General features: G+C 56.7%; 1 protein-coding gene across 4 annotated transcripts; it reads left to right on the top strand.

Annotated features, from left to right (window-relative positions):
• The first annotated feature begins 886 nt into the window (after positions 1-886).
• Positions 887-11,340, top strand: PLEKHF1 (pleckstrin homology and FYVE domain containing 1). Of its 4 annotated transcripts, none has more exons than XM_037991301.2 (3): positions 915-1,011; positions 9,294-9,440; positions 9,712-11,340. In XM_037991301.2, the coding sequence occupies exons 2-3, from the start codon at positions 9,418-9,420 to the stop codon at positions 10,565-10,567; spliced, it is 879 nt and encodes a 292-aa protein (XP_037847229.1). In that variant the 5' UTR covers positions 915-1,011; positions 9,294-9,417; the 3' UTR covers positions 10,568-11,340. The 4 variants fall into 4 exon arrangements, with proteins under 4 accessions (XP_007994320.2, XP_037847229.1, XP_072872791.1 ...); XM_073016690.1 differs by lacking the exon at positions 9,294-9,440 and adding an exon at positions 5,689-5,809 and having other exon boundaries at positions 928-1,011; XM_007996129.3 differs by lacking the exon at positions 9,294-9,440 and having other exon boundaries at positions 887-1,011.
• Positions 11,341-15,509: the final 4,169 nt, after the last annotated feature.

Genomic DNA, 15,509 nt, shown 5'->3' with positions numbered 1-15,509 from the left:
CATTTGAGAGGACCTGTGGGAGGAGGCCAGGGAGGGCCAGGAAGGCCTCCCAGGCACTGAGGCCTGGGAATTTCCTTCTGAGTCACACAGGAGGCTCAGGTACAGTTGAGCCAGGGGTGACATAACTTGCTACTAGTGTTGGACCTGGGTGATGGGCACCAGGGTCCCCTGGACTATTCTCTTTCCTTCAGTTTGAAATTTGCCACTATAAAAAGTTTAAAATAGGCCAGGCGCGGTGGCTCACTACTGAAATCCCAGCACTTTAGGAGGTCAAGGCGAGAGGATCGCTGGAGCTCAGGGGTTCGAGACTAGCCTGGGCAACATAGTGAGACACCCCCCACCACCCCCCCGTCAGTACAAAAATACAAAAGCTAGCCAGTCCTGGTGGGCTAATTCTCCTGGGGTCAGGATGATTTCTGTGCAGGCTGCAGTGAGCCGTAATTGCGCCATTGCACACCAGCCTGGGCTTCAGAGGGAGATCCCGTCTCAAGAAAAAAAAAAAGGTTATAAAGTGCTGCTGCATTTTCATATTACGATTATTGACCACTGAGGGTGACTGTGCTGTGAGGCCCGCCGGAGGCACCAGAAGGCACAAGCCTCCCACTGCCCGTTTCCCCGCAGAGCCCCGCAGATCTCGCAGGCGCGGGCACCCCCACCCCACCCCTGCCCAAGGCCAGGGTCGCAGTCCCAGCAGGTGACAGCAGTCGTGCTCCGCGAGGGGCAGCGGCCGGTGGAAAGGGAAGCCGGGCGGGGCCAGGGGGTCAAACAGGGGCGCCAGTCCCGCCCAGCCCCAGACCTGCGGCGCTCTGGAGCCCGAGCGCCCTCCAGGAGCCGCGCCCAGGCCCCGCCCCTCCCGCTTCCCGGGCTCCGATTGGCCGAGCCACCGTGGGGGCGTGTCCGGTGGAGCCGTCTGGGACCTGGGCGGAGCCGGCAGGGACCTGGGTGTAGCGGGCGGGGACCTGGGCGGCCGCGGTGCGAACTTGCGGGCTGGGCACCGGGCCGGCGCAGGAGGTGAGTCCCCCACCGTCCCCAGGCCGGGCTTCGGGTCGCGGGGCAGGCGCAGGAGGGGAGTCTCCCATCCCCACCTCCCGGGCAAGCGAGCTCCCTCGGGCCGCGCCGTCTTGGCTGCTCCTGGGCGGGCGGGGCGCAGTGCAACCCGAGAAGAGGCCGTGGAAGGGCGCTCCTGGGCGGCTTGCTGGGTGAGCGCTGCGGGGAGCCTGGGGAGAGAGAGGGAGAGCGGTCAGGGGTCAGAGGGGCCGAGGCGGAGTCCTCGCTGGTGTAAACGCGCAGGTGTAAGCTGGTGGAGGCGAGGGGTTCGCGGGCCACCCGGGACTGCAGGGGTCTCAGCACACCCGGTTGATGGTGGTGTTTCCAGGATCCTGGCCTCGTGTGGCCGCCGGGACCTCTCTTCTGGGTCCCAGTCTGCAGTCTGGAGGCCTGAATGGGACCACTGTCCCCCTGGGCAGGGGCGCGGCGCGGGGCGTTGGGGTCCCAGTTGCTCTGGAGCAGTTAAGTTTGTGAATCTTGGTGGGAGTTGTCAAGGGAAACAGGGTCGGCACGGCTCCCATCTTAGAGAGGAAACTTGAGCAGGCCCGCAGAGACAGGCGGCCTGGAATCTCCCTCCTTTCTCATTTCCCCAACTCTTGGCGGGCCGTTTAGGGCAGAGGTGTGGTCAGCCCCTTGGCAGGTGGGAAAGTAGAGGTTCCGAGCCACCCTGAAAGTTGGTCTCTGCAGCCCAAGGGGAGCCCTCCTTTGGAATTTGAACACCGCTGGTATCTCCCACTCAGAGAAGGTCAGAGGCCAAGGAGGTGGAGAGGTAGTCCCCTAATGCGCTGGGATCGTCCATCTGCACAGCGTCATTCCCACTGGTGTCTGTGTGAGCCGAGATGACTCTGACTTCGGCCTGCGTTCCTGCACACGTCAGCCCTCAGGGCTGCCAAGGCACAAGCCAGGCGGCCCTGGGCGAGCTAGGGGACCTGCCCAATCCAGCCCACCCCGAGGAAGGAAGGGGAATTGGCCAGTATGGCCTGGAGGGTGGGACAGCCCAGCCAAGCTGACGGACCTGCTCGGGATGGGGTGGGCATCAGGCATTTGGAGCGCCAAGTAACACCCGCTGGACTCTGACTTCTGGAGTTCTGATGTGGTCTCTGGTTGAGTGCCGCTTTCCACAACTCATGGTTATTTTGAAGCCGGGCTTCCTGATCACTCAGCAGGGACCTTGGGCAGTGACTTTGATGTGGTGGAAGTACCTTCCCCAAGAGGGCTTTTGTGAGGATTAAGTGAAATAATGTACGTAATACACTTAACTTTGTGCCTGGTGAGTTCTAAGTGCTCAGTCGGGGGCACTTCCAGTTTTGTTTTGCTTTGTTTTTCATTACTGGTCTCTTCCCGGAGGAGGGCCTTCCAGAAATCAGAGGGCTGGACAGAGCCGAGGGGCGGCCCTCTGGAGGGAGAGGAGGCTTGGCACCTGGTGCTGCGGTCTCAGTGCACATGGAGAAAACCTCACATCCTCACGCTGGCCTGGGAGCCTGCAGGATGGCCCCTTCCAGCACTGTGACCTCATCTGTCCCCCTTGCCCCATCGTTCCTTACTCCACAGCCTGACTTCACCCTTTCCACCTTGAGCTGCTCCCCAGGACCGGAGCTCTGCCCCTAGATCTTTGCACAGCTGACTTCTTCAGGCTGGAGTGAGTTCACTTTCTCCCAAGGCCTTACCCGACCTCCACCGTCCTCCCAGCACCTGCCCTGCTGGGCGCACCAGTCTTTCTTCACAGTGTTTAGCACTGGCTCTCAGAAAAGACCCTGTGAATGTACTTCTAGTCTCACTGGAAAGAAGTGTGCATTCCTGAAGGGCCTGGTCTCCAGCTCCCGGCTGTAACCTCGCACAGTGTCTGGCACACAGTGGGACTCATAAATATTTGGAAAATGAAATCAGGCAGGCATGGAAGCAGGGTGGGCCTGCGTGGGGTCCAGGTCCCTGCAGGGAAGGAAGAGCCCCGATCTGGAAGTCAAGGGAAAGTCCAAAGGGCTGAGCTGCCCCCAGAACTCTGATTCCCTTGGTGACCCTGGCCCTGCACATCCCTGAGCAGGTCCTCCACGTGTAAACCGAGGCAGAGGAGTTACAGCTCCCACTCCACCCCCCGCCGCTGCCCAGCTCCTACTTTCCAGGGCTACCATATTGGGGCCCCACACATCTCTCATTTATCCAAAATGCTGTGTCCCGAGTAGGGGAGAGGACAGGACAACTCCCATCAGGACAGTGCCCCGCGTGGCCTGTTCAGCATGACCTGCAGTGTGTGTTATGCATTTTACAATGTGGCGTGGTATAGATCAGGAGTTGACTAATCTTTTCTGTCAAGAGCTGGTAGCAAATAGTTTAGGTTTTGCCAGCCATACAGCCTCTGTCCCGCATGACTGTGTTTGAGTAAAATTGGATTTAGAAAAGCTGGCAGTGGCCCGGATTTGGTGTAGCTCTCCAGCCCCTGCTGTTGAGCACATATCACACCTGGGCTGCAACCTACAGAACCTGGCTTCATGGCTTCTGCAGCCACACAGTGGCTCTCAGGATGTGGCTCCCAAGCTGCAGTGCTCACGTGAGCACCTTCAGCCCCTGTGCAGGCTGCAGGATTGCTGAGCCTGAGAGTCCCCACCCCTCTGAACCCTCAAAGAAAGATGCAGGTCTGTTCGTTGCCTGACTCCCAGGTTTACTGAGACTGCGCCACGGTCACCCCTCTACCAGCAGCCCTGGGGCCAACACAGGCACTATCTGAGTCCCAGAGGCTGCCCGGAAGCTCTGTCACCAACATCTTCCCGAGGCAGGCCAGCCCCAAATGAATAAGGACAGGACTCAGCTTTTTCCTCCCCTGTGCTAAGCAAGGGAGGTTCACTTCCCTGGTGAGAACAATTAAAAAAAAAAAAAAAGAGGATTCCCAGTTGGGCTCAGTGGCTCATACCTGCGATCCCAGCACTTTGGGAGGCTGAGGAGGGAGGATTGCTTGAGGCCAGGAGTTGAAGACCTATCTAAGCAACACACCGAACCCTCGCCTCTACAACAAATTTAAAAATTAGCCAGGCATACTGGTGCATGCCCGTGGTCCCAGCTACTCAGGAGGCTGAGGCGGGAGGTTTTCTTGAGCCCTGGAGTTTGAGGCTGCAGTTAGCCCTGATTGCACCACTGTACTTCAGCCTAGGCAACAAAGCAAGACAATGTCTCAGGAAAAAAAAAAAAAAAAAAAGCATTCCCCATCTAACTCAGGGCTGCTATATTTGCCAAGAAAAACCTACAGGCCAGGTCAAACTGGGGTGTGAAGTTGTGGTCATGTAGAGAGGGCGTGCATATGGGGGCAGCCTCCAGGAGGATGTTGTCTGCCCTACCCCTTGCCCAACCTGGGACCCTCCACAGGTTCACAAAGTGGGGCACATGTGAGCCCCTGGCTGCCCCAGTCAGTGTGTGGGGTCAACTCTCAGCCCAGCCCCCTTCATCGCCAGCAGATGCCCCTCCTTGCCCTTCCCGGTCCACATTTTACCATCAGCAGCTGGACACTGGTTGTAAGGGCCTAGAGGGGGTCTTCGAGTCACGGGCGGGGGCAGAGCAGCAAGGGGGTCCCATGTGGAGTGTTCTGTGCCCCCTCAGAGGGCTGCAAAGATAGGGTTAGGGGCTCTGCCCTCTGCTGGCCGGGGCCGGGTGGATTGGGCACCCCTGCCTGCGGCTCTCTTCCGCCTGGTGCTGTTCCTTCCCTTCCTCTGTGCCGTCCACTTGGCTGGCCCAGTATCCAGAGCTCAACAAACCCCCAGGGTTGCGGGAGGGCTACCTGCTCTCTGGGCACAAAGCCCACCTGTCTCAGCTACTGAATATGGAGGCTTTGGTCTGCAGTCTCAGGACGGCGTTTGCATCCCGTTTCGCCAGCGGCCTGACTTCTCAGCACACAGGTGGGCTGGGGGCACACGTGGCCTTGCTTCTTCGGGGCTCCTGACATCCCCTGCAGGTGCCCAGGCCCGGATGCCATGCAGTCACCCTATCAGGCCCAGTCAGGCGTCCCATCGTGAGACATGCTCAGCGGCCCCCAGCCCATGGAGCCCAGGACTCAATCCATACACTGGCCTGTAGTTCTTTTCTTTTTTTGAAGACCTTAAATTAGAAGAAGCAACACGTGTTCCCATTTCTTGAAATTGGCAGATATTCAGATTTCGTCATGTTTGCTGCTACCTTTTTCTAATTAAAAACAAAAAAAATGAAACCTTACAGACGAAGATGGAATCCAATCTGAGCCCCCCATTCCTGGTCACATCTAGGTCCTCTCCCCAGACTACTTACTCCTGACTTTCTCCCTCCTATCTTTTATTTTTACCATTCTTTTTTTTTTTTTTTTTTTTTTTTTTTTTTGAGACGGAGTCTTGCTCTGTCACCCAGACTGGAGTGCAGTGGCCGGATCTCAGCTCACTGCAAGCTCCTCCTCTCGGGTTCATGCCATTCTCCTGCCTCAGCCTCCTGAGTAGCTGGGACTACAGGCACCTGCCACTTCGCCCGGCTAGTTTTTTGTATTTTTTAGTAGAGACAGGGTTTCACCGTGTTAGCCAGGATGGTATTTTTACCATTCTAATCACTTTAAAGTGTATAGTTCAGTAGTGTTAAGTATATTCCCATTGTTGTGTAACAGATCTCCAAAACCTTTTTTTTTTTTTTTCCGAGATGGAGTCTCACTGTGATGCCCAGGCTGGAGTGTGGTGGCATGATCTCAGTTCTCTGCAACCTCTGCTTCCTAGGTCAAGTGATTCTCCTGCCTCAACCTCCCAAGTAGCTGGGACTATAGGTATGCGCCACCATCCCTGGCTAATTTTTGTATTTTTAGTAGAGACAGAGTTTCACCATGTTGGCCAGGCTGGTCTCGAACTCCTAACCTGAAGTGATCCACCCGCCTTGGCCTCCCAAAATGCTGGGATTACAGGCATGAGCCACCACACCCAGCCTCTAAAACTTTTTAACCGTTTAAAACTGAAACTCCATACCCAGACAACCTCCCCATTCCCCTTCCAGCAGCCCCTGACAACCTCCATTCTATTTTTTACCTCTATGAATTTGATCAGTTTGTTTGTCTCATATAAGTTATTACAGTATTTATCCTTTTGTGATGGGCCTGCGTCACTTAGCATGATGTCCTCAGGGCGCATTCATGTTGTAGCATGCGTCAGAATTTCCTTCCTTTTCGAGGCTGAATAGTATTCCATGGTAAGTATGTTCCACATTTTTTCATCCATTCTCCCGTTGATAGATGTTTGAGTTGCTTCCACCTCCTGGCTATTGTGAATGATGTTGATATGACCTGGGAAAGCAGATATTTATTTTAGTCCCAGCTTTCAGTCTGGATATATATCCAGTAGTGGCATTGCTGGATCATATGGTAGTTCTGTTTTTAACCTTTTTTTTTTTTTTTTTTTGAGATGGAGTCTCTGTCTGTCGCCCAGGCTGGAGTGTAGTGGCTCCATCTCAGCTTACTGTAAGCTCCGCCTCCTGGGTTCACACTGTTCTCCTGCCTCAGCCTCCCGAGTAGCTGGGACTACAGGCGCTGGCCACCACATCCGGCTAATTTTTTGTATTTTTAGTAGAGATGGAGTTTCACCGTGTTGGCCAGGATGGTCTCGATCTCCTGACCTCATGATCCGCCCGCCTCGGCCTCCCAAAGTGCTGGAATTACAGGCGTGAGTATTTTTAACTTTTTAAGGAACTTCCATACTGTTTTCCTTAGGGCCTGCACCAGTTCATATTCTCATCAGCAGTGCACAGGTTCCAGTTTCTCCACACCCTCACCAACACTTATTATTTATTTTTTGTTTTCCCTCCTTTTTTTTTTTTTTTTTTTTTGAGATGGAACCTCACTCTGTCACACAGGCTGGAGTGCAGTGGCACAATCTTGGCTCACTGCAACCTCCACCTCCCGGGTTCAAGCGATTCTCCTGCCTCAGCCTCCCAAGTAGCTGGGATTACAGGCATGTGCCACCACGCCCAGCTAATATTTGTATTTTTAGTAAAGATGAGGTTTCACCATGTTGGCCAGGCTGGTCTCGAACTCCTGACCTCAGGTGATCTGCCCACCTCAGCCTTCCAAAGTGCTGGGATTACAGGCATGAGACACTGTGCCCGGCCTTCCTCCTACCTATTTTTATTCATAGATATAGTTATTGAACACTTTCAGAATATTATGTAAATCCTGCATAAGTGGTGTCACTTTACATAGAACATTCTACAGGTTGTGTTTTTCCACTCCATGTTTGTTGGTTGCCATCAGACCACATTGATCTGTATCTCTCATTGCGTGAGTAGCCCTGGGTTTTTGTGCTTTTCCCTGCTGGTAGGCATTTTGGTTGTCTCTGCTGTGCGGTCACCGCTCTTTGTGGAAAGCAGTTCTGGTTTTGTCAGATTGTCCATCAGCCAGGTACTCGGTGATCAGTCATGGAGAGACAGGTCAGGTCTGTCACTGGTAATCCCCTAGGTTTGCAGTATACAGCCAAGATCAGCAACCTAAAAATAGCAGTTCTTACGTAAGGCAGTGTGGGCAGCTCTTCTCAGGACACTTGTGATCTACAGGGGCAAGTGGAATGGGACTCGAGGGCCCAGCATCTTCTCTTGTGCAATGCATCCAGCTGTCACACTGGGGCCCCACTGTGGCTTTCTACTGGTGGCCAGGCTCAGAACTGCAGCTCAGTGACCCAGAAACACTATGGGTGTGATCAGCTCAGCCCCAGGCGTGCCGTGTGTGCCTGAACGCATGTGTGCACGTGGTGGTGGTGGGGCCAGCTCTCACCTCTTCCTCTGCAGAGGTAAGAGCGGAGTCATGCACGGTGGGCCTTGGGACCTGCTTGGAACCGTGCCAAGCTACTTATGAAGCACCTAGTATGTGCTTGGCATGGCTCCAAGAACTGTGGACCCAACAGGAAGAGGCTCCTGTTCTCACGGAGCTAAGAATTGAGTAGGGGAAGCAGAAAACACACAAGCAATGAATAGACGAGAAAACAGCAGGTCCTGTTAAATCCCGCAAAGAAAAAACAAAATAGGGTTGAATCCCAGAGAAGGGGCCAGCAGACCCTTTCTACAAAGGCCCAGGTGGTAAATATTTTAGGCTTTGTCACCATGTAGTCCCTGTCACCAACACTCAACTCTCCCATTGCAGTGTGGAAGCCACCAGAGACAATAATAAATGAACGTATCTGGCTGTGTCCCAATAAATCTTTACAAAAGCAGGCTGAGGGCCGGATTTGACTCTCAGACCATGCATTACCGATGCCTGTCCTGGGTATGGGGAGAGACTGCCTGAGCTGGGGTTGTCAGGGAGAACCCTTTTGAAAAGGAGACAGACGGGAACTGAGAACCCGTTGCAGGAAGGAGCCGATCCTGGGACAGCCTGTCTCAGGTGGGACGCAATGGCACCTTGCCGCCGATATGGTGGCGGAGTCGTGTGCTGAGAAGCAGGCGGGCTAGATTTGATAGGAGGAGAAGATGATGAGATTTGCTCATGGCTTGAATGCTGGAGGTACAGGAAGGGGGAGATTCAAGGATGCATCCTAGATCTGGGTTTGAACTCCTGGGTGAATGGCGGTGTCCCTGAAGGATAGGAAGAGGCGCAGGTCTGTGGGGACTGGGTTTAGTGTTGGATGTGTTGAGTTTGAGGAGCTTGTTAGACAAGCAGGTGAATATCTATGCTGAGAGCCCTCTTAGAGCTTGGAGAGGCCAAGACCAGAGGCTTGGACTGGGGAATCTGTGGCATTTAGGGGGTCTTCAAGGTCGTGAGTCTGGTGGGCTGGTGCATATGTGGACCGAGCAGGGGCGCCCAGCATGAGCTCTGAGTTAGTGCTTAGTGCTTAGGGCACCAGCAGAGGGACCTGTGTGACCTCACACTCCACTCAGGAGGACAGCATAGTGCGAGCTCCAGGGCTCCTGCCTCCTAGCGTCGCCTCAGTTCCCCTCCTGTAAAGTGGGGATTCTGCCTCCTGGGGTCAGGTGGGAACTAAATGAGATAGTCAGGCTTGGCTGAGAGGAAGCACTCAGTGCCTGTGATGGTGGTGGTGACTGCTGCACTCACTGGGTGGGTGCATGGGTTGCAGGGCCTGTGATGGCTTGGTTTGGTGAATGGCAGAGTCAGGGATGGGTTGGGGGTGGAGACACCCAGGTCTCCTGGCAAGGACCGTTCTGATGTCCCGTTGAGGCCTATTCCACCCTGTTTTTCAAGGCTCCCCAGCGCGGCTGGACCTCTGCTGCCCACAGTGGTAGCTCGCTTAGTAGAACTTTTTTTTTTTTTTTAGGAGATAGAATCCACTCAGTCACCTAGCTGGAGTGCAGTGGTATGATCATAGCTCACTGTAGCCTCAAACTCCTGGGTTCAAGCCTCCTCCTGCCTCAGCCTTCCAAAGTGCTGGAACCACAGGCATGAATCGCTGCACCTGGCCTAAGTAGGTCACTTTATCACTGCTTTCCCATCCCTGTCTGGCCTTCACAGCCCCTTTACTGGGGAATCCCCCTTCCCTCCCCGTAGTTCCCTGTACTCCCGTGGAAGGGTCAGCTTCTGGGGTGATGCCTCTCAGTGCTGGCAGGCCTACGGGGTACTGTGGGTAGTCAGTGGGCTGCCTGGTGTGGTGGGTTAGTGAGTCGGGGATGGGCAGCGTGGTTCGGACACCCCTATGCCTGAGCCTGGACATACTCCCCGTCTGTCTCCTCCTGCAGCCGGCGGCTGGAGACGATGGTGGACCACTTGGCCAACACGGAGATCAACAGCCAGCGCATCGCGGCCGTGGAGAGCTGCTTCGGGGCCTCGGGGCAGCCGCTGGCGCTGCCAGGCCGAGTGCTGCTGGGCGAGGGCGTGCTGACCAAGGAGTGCCGCAAGAAGGCCAAGCCGCGCATCTTCTTCCTCTTCAACGACATCCTGGTGTATGGCAGCATCGTACTCAACAAGCGCAAGTACCGCAGCCAGCACATCATTCCCCTGGAGGAGGTCACGCTGGAGCTGCTGCCGGAGACGCTGCAGGCTAAGAACCGCTGGATGATCAAGACGGCCAAGAAGTCCTTCGTGGTGTCGGCCGCCTCCGCCACGGAGCGCCAGGAGTGGATCAGCCACATCGAGGAGTGTGTGCGGCGGCAACTGCGGGCCACGGGCCGCCCACCCAGCACGGAGCATGCGGCACCCTGGATCCCCGACAAGGCCACGGACATCTGCATGCGCTGCACGCAGACGCGCTTCTCTGCCCTCACGAGGCGCCACCACTGCCGCAAGTGTGGCTTCGTGGTTTGCGCTGAGTGCTCGCGCCAGCGCTTCCTGCTACCGCGTCTGTCCCCCAAGCCTGTGCGCGTCTGCAGCCTCTGCTACCGCGAGCTGGCTGCCCAGCAGCGGCAGGAGGAGGCGGAGGAGCAGGGCGCGGGGTCCCCAGGGCAGCCGGCACACCTGACCGGGCCCATCTGCGGAGCGTCCAGTGGAGATGATGATGACTCCGACGAGGACAAGGAGGGCAGCAGGGACGGTGATTGGCCCAGCCGCGTGGAGTTCTACGGCTCGGGCGTGGCCTGGTCTGCCTTCCACAGCTGACCCCCGGTCTGCAGAACTTCTGTCCCCAAGCCAGCTCCACTGCCCACGCCCCCAAGAGGGCAGCTTCTGGGAGCCCACCCCATGGCGGCAGGGGCAACGGTGGGGAGTGGCTCTTTCTGGACTCCCAGTGCCTTTTTGCTGGACACTGTGTCCTTCTGACTTCACTGCAGGTAATGCCTTTCCCTTCAGGAAGCCCCAGAACACCCAGACCTCTTGGGAACCAACGCCAGCTCCCGCTCTGCAGGCTGCTGCAGCAGCTCCAGATGGCCTCCTGAGCTGGACCACCCCAGGTCTCCAGACACCTAGGGACCAGAGCAGTTTGGGAACATAGACGGAAGACAGCACGGGAATGTAGCCGCAAGCCACAGAACCCACCCTCCCCCCAACAAGCACACCCCACTGAAGAGCCTGAGTCCCAGGAGGCCTCCTGGAAGCTCAGACCTGCCCACCCACCACGCTGGTGCCCACTGCCTGGCCGGCAAAGCCCTGCCAATCAGACATACGGGCTCCCTGAAACCCAGCCAGAGATTGCCATGCTGTGGATGCCACCAGGCCCAGGGACTGCAGCCGCGACACCCAGGGCAGCCGGGTGAGGACTCTGTCCTGTGTCACCTATCTCCAGGTGTCCAGCTGTCTCGTGCCTTTTTGTCCTGTCCTCAGCTCTCCCTGCGGTCAGTGAAACCAGTGTTTTCTGTTAGGACTCAGTGGCAAGATCAGAAACCCTGCCCACACTTAATAATAATAAAGCAAGTTTATTGATGGGTGGTTGCAAAGCCCAGGAGTGTCCTTGCTTCAGACATGGCTCTGTCCATGGTTGAAAATGTGCTAGGTGGCCAAAATCTACCACTGTCCCCCACACTGGGCGTTCTTGGGTATATCAGCTGCCTGACGGAGACAGATGCTCATGCCGTGCCTTGGCCAGGCCTCCCCAGGACACAGGTCTGTCTGGGTGCCATGACTGTGGCCTGCTGCCTGCTGCCCTATTCACTTTGGTGTGGGGGATCTCAGTGGATGGAACTGAGGAAACAAATAGCCATTTGTGTGGTTCTGCCAGGCCTCGAAGGCTGAGAGCTCCCCCGTGCCGTCCTGCCTGGCCCTGGGGCTCGTGTGTGGAGAGGGAAACTGGGCCCCAGGTCCACCAGCCCTGCTCAGAGTGAGTGTGCATTGGGCCTGGGGCTCGAGGCCAGCCTCCCGACACTTGGCCACGGAGCTGGGGATCCTTTCACAGTGTCCCATGAGTGTTTCTGCACTGCTCTTTCCCAGCGCCTCGGCCTTGGCCAGACTGGGGCATGGACTGGTGTTGCTGTCAGCTAGAAGTGATGACCGTGGGGCTGGGAGTCTCCTGCCCATGCAGGACAGCATCTGAAACCCCACTGACAGGGCGTCTCCCCGGCCTAGCACCATCCTCCTGGGGCCAGTTATCAGAGGGTCACATGCAGACAGAACCCTGGAGGGTGCAGTTTGAATGCAGATTCTGATTCAGCAGGTTGAGGCCCAGCTCCCAGGGCCTGCTGCCACCACCGCCCACGGACCACCCTTGAGGTGACAAGGCCTGCTGGTGGCCTGTGGGCACCCTGCAAGGGAGGCAGGAGGGGTCAGTATTTTTTTTTTTTTTTTTTTTTGAGACAGAGTCTCGCTCTGTTGCCCAGGCTGGAGTGCAGTAACGCGACCTCGGCTCACTGCAACCTTCGCCTCCCGAGTTCAAGTGATTCTCCTGCCTCACCCTCCCAAGTAGCTGGGATTACAGGCGTGTGCCACCACACCTGGCAATTTCTGTATTTTTAGTAGAGATGAGGTTTCACCATGTTGGCCAGGCTGGTCTTGAACTCCTGACCTCAGGTGATTTACCCACCTTGGCCTCCCAAAGTGCTGGGATGACAGGCATGAGCCACCACGCCTGGCTGAGGGGTCGGTATTGAAGCACCTTCGACCTGCTTCAATACCGAAAGTATTTGGCAGAGTAACCAGTGTGGGAGGCCCAGTGGCCTTCCAGGAAGGACCTATTTGTTTACAGTCCCTTTCTGTCCCTTGGCCTGTCTGAACCACGCAAACTGGTTCAGGCTGGTTCTGCCTGGGCAGAGGGCACAGAGGGAGACAGGTCACGGGGCTGGGGATGACTTCCTGGACAGATCTAGTGCCCTCTCCAAAACCTAGGTGGGGCAGCCACGTCCCTGCACCCTGGCACTGAAGCCAGACCAGGGTGTGCAGGCTGCTGCCGCTGGCCTCCCTTCACAGACCACTCCCCTGCCCGGAAACCCTCTGAGCCTAAAAGGCAGCATTCACTAGGATGGGAGAGGGGACCACGTGCAGCTGAGCCTGGCCACCACCAGCCTCCTCTACAGCTTCCTGCCAAAGGGGTCCGTGCACAGGACCCCAGGCTGACTGAGCACGGTGTCGTCCTCTCCAGGGCATGGCGGGCAGCGCCCTGGGGTCTGGGGCTGAGTAGCTGATTCTCAGCCCTCAGCCCAGGACTCAGGTCTGTGTCCCTCTCCCCTGCAGGGCTGGGACAGAGCTGCTGCTGCCCTGAGTCCCAAGGTGTTAGGACCTGTAAGGACCCAAGGCTTGGGGTGGCCCAGGACCTTCGCAGAGCTCTCACACATGCAGCCTTGCTCCTGCAAGGCTGGGGACACTGCTGGGAGTGAGACAAACAAGGCCCGCACAGCATGGTGGGGGAGACACAGGCGCAGAAGCCGGGTTGGAAGGTGCTGTGATGGAGGCAGACTGAGAATGAGTGAGTGACATCTGCCGGGTGGGGAGAGGACATTGCAGAAGAGGTAACAGGCAGTACAAAGGCAGGAAAGGAACCCCTGTGACCTGAGCAGCGTGGCTGGAGCTGAGCCCCCAGAGGCGCAGGGCAGCCACCTCGGGTGCCCCAGAGCTACGGGAACCTTCAGCACGCAGCAAGGCTGCTCCCGGCTTTTGAGAGCTTGCCCTGACTGCTGTGTGTGGGTGGCTGGTGTGGGGAGAGGGGGTCGGGCAGCCATGGAGGCTGGCAGCTGTCCGCTTCCCTGGGATCCCCAAGGGTGGACCTGGGCTTCACTAAGGTCACATCTGCCTCCGATTCTGCCTCTGGCTGTGGACTGGAAGCCTTAGCTGCCCTCCTTCCCATCCTCGCTCCTTCCAAGGGGCAGGCCCCTCCCCTGTTCTGCTGAGATGTTTTGTTTGTTTTTTTTGAGACAGAGTCTTGCTCTGTTGCCCAGGCTTGGAGTACAGTGACACAATCACGGCTCACTGCAGCCTCGACCTCCCAGGCTCAAGCCATCCTCCCACCTCAGCCTCCCAAGTAGCTGGGACCACAGGCACACACTATGGCACCCAGCTAATTTCTTATTTATTTATTTAATTATTTAAAGAGACGGGATTTCCCTATGTTGCCAGGCTAGTCTCGAACTTTTGGGCTCAAGCAATCCTCCCACTTCAGCCTCCCAAAGTGCTGGGATTATAGGTGACAATCACCGCACCCAGCCTATGCTGAGACGTTCTACAGGCACTGAGTCTCAGCTTCCAGGCTGACAGAAGAGGGGGCGCCAGGAAGCAGAACGTCCCCCCAGACTGCATGGTGCTTGGGCCCGGTGTGAGTTTGAATGAATCGGGGCCCCTGGCCGCTGAGGCACAGAGGGAAGTATGCTGGGAGACAGCAGAGTCACCCAAAATGGAAGATGTGGGCCTGGCCCGTGGGCCCAGGAAGGGAAGGCGCTGCCCTGGAGGCCCTGTCTCCAACTCCTAACAGGTTTATTTTCCACCAGAGATGGCTCAGGTGGACAGGTGAAGCTAGGCTGGCTGCCCAGGCAGTTCCCAGAGAGGGCCCTGCCTTAAGGAGCAGGCACGGAAGGCCGGCCTGTAGAGCTCATGACCCTCTCCCCTGCTTTGCCACGGTGCTGCTGCCAGCCCCCTTCTTGGGTGGGGAAGCTCCTTGGAGGCTCTGGGAGTTGTCCTCCGTCCCAGCCATGGAGCTGAGCTTTGCTCATGGCCTGCACTCCGCCCCCATGCCTGGGAAGGTCAGGAGGCCTCTGGCCAGGGCCTCTGCTGTTTGCAGATGCTCCCTTTCCCCAGAGCTGAGCCTGAGGTCTGGCAGGAATATGGGGCTGCTGGGCCAGGGTCCAGCCTTACACTCCTGCCTGGGGCTTTGCTTGCAAGGCCTGGCAAGGACATGGGAACCAACTGTCCTGCCAGCCGAGTGTTGCTGTCCACCTCTCAAATCTTCCTCCCAGCTGTGCCTGGACTCCGTGTCCCTGCCAGAAGCTGGTCCTTCCACAGGCAGCATGGGATTCCTGGGAGGCGCCTGCCTCGTCCACTGCCTCTTCCTAGGAGATGCAGAGGGGTGAGGAGAGGGTTCCAGAACAGGCCCATGCATTTGAGGGGCATCAGAACCCCACCACCCCACCCACAGGGGCAGGACCAGAACTGCTCTCACAGGAATCAGCCCAGAGCAGAGCAGCTCGAGATGGCAAATACAGTCACAGCTGTGACCCCAGGGCTCTTTGGCACTGATGACATCTCCTTTATTTATTTACTTTTTAAATTTTATTTATTTATTTATTTATTTTTTGAGACAGAGTCTTGCTCTTGTCACCCAGGCTGGAGTACAGTGGTGTGATCTTGGCTCACTGCAACCTCTGCCTCCCGGGTTCTAAGCAATTCTTCTGCCTCAGGCTCCCAAGTAGCTGGGATTACAGGCGCGCGCCACCACGCCCGGCTAATTTTTGTATTTTTAGTAGAGACGGGGTTTCACCATGTTGGCCAGGCTGGTTTCGAACTCCTGACCTCAGGTGATCCACCCACCTCAGCCTCCCAAAGTGCTGGGATGACAGGTGTGAACCACTGCACCCAGCCAGCTCTCCCTTTGGCTGCAGACACTAAGGAGACTTTCACAAAGGTCAAGTAGACCCTACCTGTGAGCTTTGGTGGTCGGGATTTTTCGATGCCCAGTTTTCTTAAAGAC

This window comes from Chlorocebus sabaeus, chromosome 6 (genome assembly GCF_047675955.1).
Source record: "Chlorocebus sabaeus isolate Y175 chromosome 6, mChlSab1.0.hap1, whole genome shotgun sequence".
NCBI classification, from domain to species: Eukaryota; Metazoa; Chordata; class Mammalia; order Primates; family Cercopithecidae; genus Chlorocebus; species Chlorocebus sabaeus.
Note: the sequence above shows the minus strand (reverse complement) of the source record. Positions and strands in the feature narration are given on the sequence as shown.